This window comes from Acomys russatus, chromosome 25 (assembly GCF_903995435.1).
Source record: "Acomys russatus chromosome 25, mAcoRus1.1, whole genome shotgun sequence".
Lineage (NCBI taxonomy): Eukaryota > Metazoa > Chordata > Mammalia > Rodentia > Muridae > Acomys > Acomys russatus.
This window is the reverse complement of record NC_067161.1, coordinates 50,122,051-50,129,266: the sequence shown is the minus strand read 5'-3', so window position 1 is coordinate 50,129,266 and position 7,216 is coordinate 50,122,051. Positions and strand designations below refer to the sequence as shown.

General features: G+C 48.9%; 1 protein-coding gene across 1 annotated transcript; it reads right to left on the bottom strand.

The window, feature by feature from the left end:
* Positions 1-6,080: 6,080 nt before the first annotated feature.
* Sat2 (spermidine/spermine N1-acetyltransferase family member 2) lies at positions 6,081-6,869 on the bottom strand. Its single transcript, XM_051167480.1, has 4 exons — positions 6,728-6,869; positions 6,513-6,564; positions 6,271-6,354; positions 6,081-6,199 (listed from the first exon to the last, which is right to left on the bottom strand). The coding sequence occupies exons 1-4, from the start codon at positions 6,791-6,793 to the stop codon at positions 6,081-6,083; spliced, it is 321 nt and encodes a 106-aa protein (XP_051023437.1). The 5' UTR covers positions 6,794-6,869.
* Positions 6,870-7,216: the final 347 nt, after the last annotated feature.

Below are 7,216 nucleotides of genomic sequence, written 5' to 3'. Positions count from 1 at the left end.
GGTACTAGGCAGCAGATATGTTTTTTTTTTTTTTTTTTTTTTTTTTTTTTTTTTTTTTTTTGGTTTTTTTTGAGACAGGGTTTCTCTGTGTAGCCATGGCCATCCTGGACTCACTTTGTGGACCAGGCTGGCCTCGAACTCACAGCGATCCGCCTGCCTCTGCCTCCCGAGTGCTGGGATTAAAGGCATGCGCCACCACGCCCGGCTGGCAGCAGATACGTTATACGGAGGAAGAGAGGGAGGGGGAGAGAGAGAGTGCGCTCCACGTGGAGGGTCTGTCTTTTATATGGCCAAGGGCAGGGCCACGCCCAGTGGCAGGTGGGCAGTGACGTGACAGGTAGGCAGAAGAAGCAGAATGCTAACCCTGGCCTGCAAGATGCCTCAACTATGAAGCCTAGCAACTGGGAGTTGGATTCCTGGCCCCGCAAGATAGAAGGAGGTGCCTGACCCCCCTAGTAGTCTTCTGACTACCGCGCTTGTCACATCATATAACAATGTTTGGCTTTTTTCTTTTTCTTTCTTTCTTTTTATTTATTTATTTTTTTAAATTTACTTTTTTTTTTTTTTTTTTTTTTTTTTTTTTTTTATGGTTTTTCGAGACAAGGTTTCTCTAGACCAGGCTGGCCTCAAATTCACAGCAATCCACCTGCCTCTGTCTCCCGAGTGCTGGGATTACAGGCTTGCGCCACCACCATCTGGCAATTTTTTGGTTTTTCGAGACAGGGTCTCTCTGTGTAACGCTGGCTGTCCTGGACTCACTCTTAGACCAAGCTGCCCTCGAACTCGCAGCGATCCACCTGCCTTTGTCTCGCGAGTGCTGGGACTAAAGGTGTGCGCTGCCACACCTACCTGGCACCAGATTTATTTATTATTTTATAAGAACTGATGTTTTTCCTGCATATGTCTGTGTAAGCATGTTGGATCTCCCGGAGCTGGAATTACAAACAGTTGTGAGCACCCATGTGGGTGCTGGGAACTGAACCTAGGTCCTCTGGAAGAGCAGCCAGTGCTCTTAAGAGCTCCTCACTTTTATTTTTACTTAATAAAAATAAAACTTGTGGCCAGGCAGTGGTGGCGTACACCTTTAATCCCAGCATTCGGGAGGCAGAGGCAGGCGGATCACTGAGTTCGAGGCCAGCCTGGTCTACAGGGTAAGCCCAGGATAGTCAAGGTTACAGAGAGAAGCCCTGTCTCAACAAACAAACAAAAAAAAAAGAGTAAGACCTGTTGCTCTTCCAGAGAACCGGGTTAAGTTTCCAGCACCTCCATGGCCGGTCACAGCTGTCTGTAGCTCCAGATCCAGGGGATCCTACACCCTTGTACAGACCCACATTCAGGCAAAGTGAATCCAGGACAGCCAGGGCTACACAGAGAAACCTTGTCTCAAAAAACAAAACAAACAAACAAAAAATCTAGTTCAAGGACTTCCATTAGTGTTGGCTGTACTTGGTCTGTGTAGGTGTGCACACAGGTGTGTATGTGGGTACTCAGGCACTTGGTCTGTGTAGGTGTGCACACAGGTGTGTGTGTGTGGGTACTCAGGCACTTGGTCTGTGTAGGTGTGCACACAGGTGTGTATGTGGGTACTCAGGCACTTGGTCTGTGTAGGTGTGCACACAGGTGTGTATGTGGGTACTCAGGCACTTGGTCTGTGTAGGTGTGCACACAGGTGTGTGTATGGGTACTCAGGCACTTGCATGGGTATGGAGGCCAAAGGGCAATGCTGAAAGTCTTTCTTAATTTTCACTTTTGAAATTTTTATTACGTTTATATGTTGTGGGAAGGCATAGCATTGCACAACTATCGAGATCCTGGAGACCCAACCCAGGCCCAAGACTGAACGGTCACAATAGCCTCACCTCCTTCTTTTTAATTTCCTTGGTTGGTTTGTTTGTTTGTTTTGAGTCAGTGTCTCTCTACATAGCCCTGGCTGTCCTGGAGCTCACAGAGATCCACTGGCCTCTGCTTCTAAAGTCTTGGAATCAAAGACATGCTTGACCACCCTTGGTACCACCTTATTTTTTTGAGAAAGGGTCTCTCACTGAACCTGTGTAGTGGAAAGTGTTGGTGCCATCATCATCATCATCATTATTTTGTTTTGTTTCTTGGGACAGGGTTTCTTTGTATAATAGCCTTGGCTGTAGACTAGGCTAGTCTCAACTTACAAAGATCTGCCTACCTGTACCTCCTGAGTTCTGGGATTAAAGTCGGGGGCCTCCATGCCCAGCTGTGTTGGTGTCTTTAAAAACTCAGTTATGGGGGCTGGAGAGCTGGCTCAGAGGTTAAGAGCACTGTCTGTTCTTCCAGAGGCCTTGAGTTCAATTCCCAGCACCCACATGGTGGCTCACAACTATCTACAATGAGGGTCTGAAGCCACAATGTGGTTGCTAGGAATTGAACTCAGGACCTCTGCAAGAGTAGATAGTGCTCTTAACCACTGAGCCATCTCTCCGGCCCTTTAAAATAGTTTTTAAAAGGTGCCTACAAACCTGGAGCTTACCCACTCAGGAATCCCTGTCTCTGCCCCCTGAGCACCGAGGTTTCAGGTGCTCACACACTGCAGTGCCAGGTTTTCCTGAAAGTCATAGGGATTCAAATGCAGGTCCTCATACTCCCCACGTGAGGATTTTACCAACTGAACCATCTTCCTAGCGCCTTCTGGAATTGTTGAAGTCACAACAGTGTTCTGGTGACTATAGCTGTGAGTTCAAGGACAGCCTGGTCTACAAAGCGAGTCCAGGACAGCCAGGGCTAACACAGAGAGACCCTGTCCCGAAAAAACAACAAAACAAAACAAAACAAAAAACTGCCTTCTCTCAGGCTGGAGAGGTTGTGCAGAGGTTAAGAGCACTGGCTGCTATTCCCAACAGTCCTGAGTTCAACTCCCAGCACCCACGTGATGGCTCACAATCATCTATAATGAGATATGGTGCCCTCTTCTGGCCTGCAGGTATATATTGCAGGCAGAACACTGTATACATAAAAAAAATTTTTTTAAAGATTTATTTATTTATTACTATGTATAGTGTTCTGCCTGCATGTACACCTGCAGGCCAGAAGAGGGCATCAGATCACATTATAGATGGTTATGAACTACCATGGTGGCTGGGAATTGAACTCAGGACCTTTGAAAGAGCAGGTGGCACTCTTAACCACTGAGCCATCTCTCCAGCCCCATAAAAAAAATTTTTTTAAGCTGCCTCCTTTTTCTTCATTCTCTGTGTTGCTGCTTAAGTAACTCCCCCTTTCTCTCTGTTCTTGTGAGAGTTGGACATATTCTAGCCTGTCAAATCTTCCTCTGGTTTGTCACTCAATAGACATCACTTTTAAACATAAGTGTTTCTTTCTACAAAATATCTTTACCTTCATTGTTTGTCATTGAAGGCATGCGCCACCACGCCTGGACCTAAGCTTTCCTTTACCTGATACTTGCTCTATACCAGGCTGGCCTTGAATTCACATCGGCTTGCCTCTGTCTCCTGGATTAAAGGTGTGTTTGTATTCCAGCTGGATCTCACAGACCTAGAAGGTCTTTGGATGTGAATTCTTGCCAGAACAGCCATGTTCTGAAATAAAATTCCTCTACATCTCTGAGAGTTCAAGGCTAGCCTGGTCTACAAAGTGAGTTCCAGGGACAGCCAGGGCTATGCACAGAGAAACTCTGTTTTGAAAAATGATAAGTATAAATATAACAAATAATAATCCTAACAACAATAATAATATGATTATTATATTGGGTACTGAATCCAAAGTAGTCCGCTGCATAATCCTAGAATGGTCTTTTTGTTTGTTTTTGTTTGTTTTTTTCAAGACAAGGTTTCTCTGTGTAGCCTTGGCTGTCCCCAACTCACTTTGTAGACCAGGCTGGCCTCGGAATCATAGAGATCCACCTGCCTCTGCCTCCTGAGTGCTAGGATTAAAGGCGTGCACCACCCTGTTCCCAGGGTTGGTTTGTTTTGTTGTTGTTGTTTTTAGATTTTATTTTATGTAGGAGTGTTCTATCTGCATGTGTGTTTTCATGCCAGAAGAGGGCATTACATTCCAGTAGAGATGGTTGTGAGCCACCATGCTGGGAACTAAACTCAGGACCTCTGGAAGAACAGACAATGCTCTTATCCACTGAGCCATCTCTCCAGCCCCTCCCAGGATTTTAAAGATTTGCTTTGGATAGGCAATATCAAACTAGTAATAAAGAGATTTTTTTTTTTTTTTAGATAGGTCTCACTTTTCCTCGTAGGCTCTAACCCCCCCTCAGCCTGGTGGGCCCTAAACCCCCCTGAGTCCCCACAGAGGGATTTTCCCAGGGCCATCATTACCTCCCTAGCCGAGGTTGATTGGTTAAAGAGAAGCAATCACCCCTTCCTAGCATCCCATGAGATGCTGACAGTAGCAGGCAGTCTGTGGTCTTTGGCATGTCAGTCCTAAAAGGCCTCTGGCTTCCAAAGATGACTGCCAAGCATGATGTGCCATTGCCTATACCCTCTTGTTCTTTTTCTCTGTCTCACAGGCTAGAGCTAAGACTAGCGTGCCCTGGGGCCCACCAGCACTCCCGGCTCTCTGGCTGCCCCAGCCCTCATCGGAGCAATATGGTCCAACTCAAAAATAAAAGAAGGCTTTCAAAGTGGCTGCAGCGTGCCCTCTTATCAGCTCCTCTGCCCAGTACTACATCAGGGCAAACAAGTATTTTATTTCTCATTCTCTACAAAGCTGTTCCCTTACTTCCACTCTTTTTTTTTTTTTTTTTTTTCCCCTTGAAATCACAGGGATCCACCTGCCTCTGCCTCCCGAGTGCTGGGATTAAAGGCGTGCGCCACCAACTTCCACTCTTTCTATACTTCAGAAGTCCGCTCCTTGGGAGGCCACCGGGTGAGTGTCTGCTGGGTCAGTTGTCTGTGGAGATGGTCTTAGGAAAACTTGACATGGTGATCCCAAAGAAGCGACAGCAGAGAGCGCGCCCAGGGCTACTGTTGTCCTGCCAGCTCCCTCACGGTATCGCCTTCAAACCGAAAGAAGCGCCAGCCTTCTGAGCCAGTCAGGTCTTGAGCTCCTAGAGACTTGTACAGGTCCATGGCTTTCTTGTTCCAGTCCAGAACTGCCAGGCGGAACTGGGAGCATCCCTTATCCAGGGCAGCCTGTAGGCGAAGACATACTTACTGGCCTGGGCGCAAAAAAGAGGAATTTCAGGGGCTGGAGAGGTGGCTCAGAGGTTAAAGGCACTGTCTGTTCTTCCAAAGGTGCTGAGTTCAGTTCTCAGCAACCACATGGTGGCTCACAACTCTCTATAATAAGATCTGGTGCCCTCTTCTGGAGCGCAAGCATACAAGCAGGCAGAATACTGTGTAAATAATACATAAACAAATCTTTGACAAAAGAGAGAGAGAGAGAGAGAGAGAGAGAGAGAGAGAGAGAGAGAGAGAGAGAGATTGCTGGGCAGTGGTGGTGCCACACATCTTTAATTCCTCCAGAGGCAGGTGGACCTTTGAGTTCGAGGCCAGCCTGGTCTACAGAGCACATTCCAGAACGATCAGGGCTACATAGAGAAACCTTGTCTTGAACAACAACAAATAGAAGAGCCGGGCTTGATGGCGCACGCCTGTAATCCCAGCACTCGGCAGGCAGAGGCAGGAGGATCTCTATGAGTTCGAGGCCAGCCTGGTCTACAAAGAGAGTCCAGGACAGCCAAGGCTAAAAGAAACCCTGTCTCGAAAAACCAGAAGGAGGAGGAGAAGAATCTTTCTCATCTCCTCATTCAACCTCTATTCGCCCAAACATTTTGGGGGGCTGTTTGTTTGGGAGCCTGGTTTTTGTTTTTCTTTAGGAGTGGGAACTGGTTTATAACCCCCACCCTTTGCTCACCTCAGCCACCTTTTTGATTATTTTGGTACCAATCCCTTGTCCTGTGGTGGAGAAAGAGGAGAGGAGAAACTATTACTTGAGTTAAAGGGGTATCCAAAGAAACCATAGGCTGAAATTGGGGACAGGGAGGGGAACGGGTCTGAGGACTGCTCAGTGGGTCTGTGGGTACTCCGTGTCCACCCTTAGCCCCTGCCAGTGGGTCTGTGGGTACTCCGTGTCCACCCTTAGCCCCTGCCAGTACCCCGATATTGCGGCATCACATAGATGTCTTCCAGATAGACGTTTCGTCCGTTCCACGTGCTGTAGCTGAAATAGTATAGGCCGTAGCCCACCACTCGGGGCGCTGAGAATGAGAGAGGGGTGAGGCTCCTAGGAGGACAGGCGCTCTGAGGACGCCCGGGAGGGGTTCCTTACCTTGTAGCTCCCCAGGGTCTGGAACAATCTCCGCCACCAAACAGTGAAAGAAGGGGTTCTCCCCAAAGCCATCTGCTCTCAGAGCTGTCGCGATTGGAGGTGTGACCAAAAAAAGTCAGAATGGGGGGGGGGCGGGGAGAGAACACGAACCTGCTTTAGCGCCGGGTCCAGTCGTTACTATCTTACGCATCAGTCCTCCTCTCCCACCCCAGCCCCAGGCAGGTGCACACAGCCGCACTCACCTTCTTCGCTGATCTTCACCTGATGGGAGAGTTTCTCATATTCTGCCAGTTCCTACAACGGGAGTACCAAGGCGACATTAGAGGAGGAAGGCCCCACCGCTCAGAGAGCAGGGTCCAAAGTGGGTACACCCTTCACCCCCACCCCCTCACTGCGGCCCGCGCAACCCCCCCCCCCCCCCCCCCCCGCACTCTGTTTCCCAGCCCACAGTCTTCACCCTGATCATCCTCATTATCTCTCCACAATCTCTCTCCCTGGCCTCTCGGATCCTCGTGGAAGCCATCCAGACCCTCACTGTCAAAACAAACAAACAAACAAAAACCCAAAGATCAAAGACAACCCCCACGTCCGTTCCGCGGGTCTGCTCAAAGAGCTAAGGGTGAGGGCCAGAAGAAATGCTAGAAGCTCCCAGACGGGGCTCTGGCACCTGCGTGGCTCCGCTCCAAGGGTGAACCAGCCTGGTAGTCTCTTCTGCCAGGATGGGCTTTAAATTCTGCGCCCCTCCGGACCTCCCTCCAGCCAATCAGCTCGCTATTTCAGACCGTTTGCCTACCCACCCACCCCCCTGGCCCCGCCTCGCCTGGCGGGTCTGGTGACTGGGCTCGGAGCCCGGACTAAAGCTTGCTGTTCCAGCATGTGTCACACATACCCCAGGTTTAAAAGCCATCTCGTACACTGCTTTAATTAAAGTATGCGCCAGTTAGCT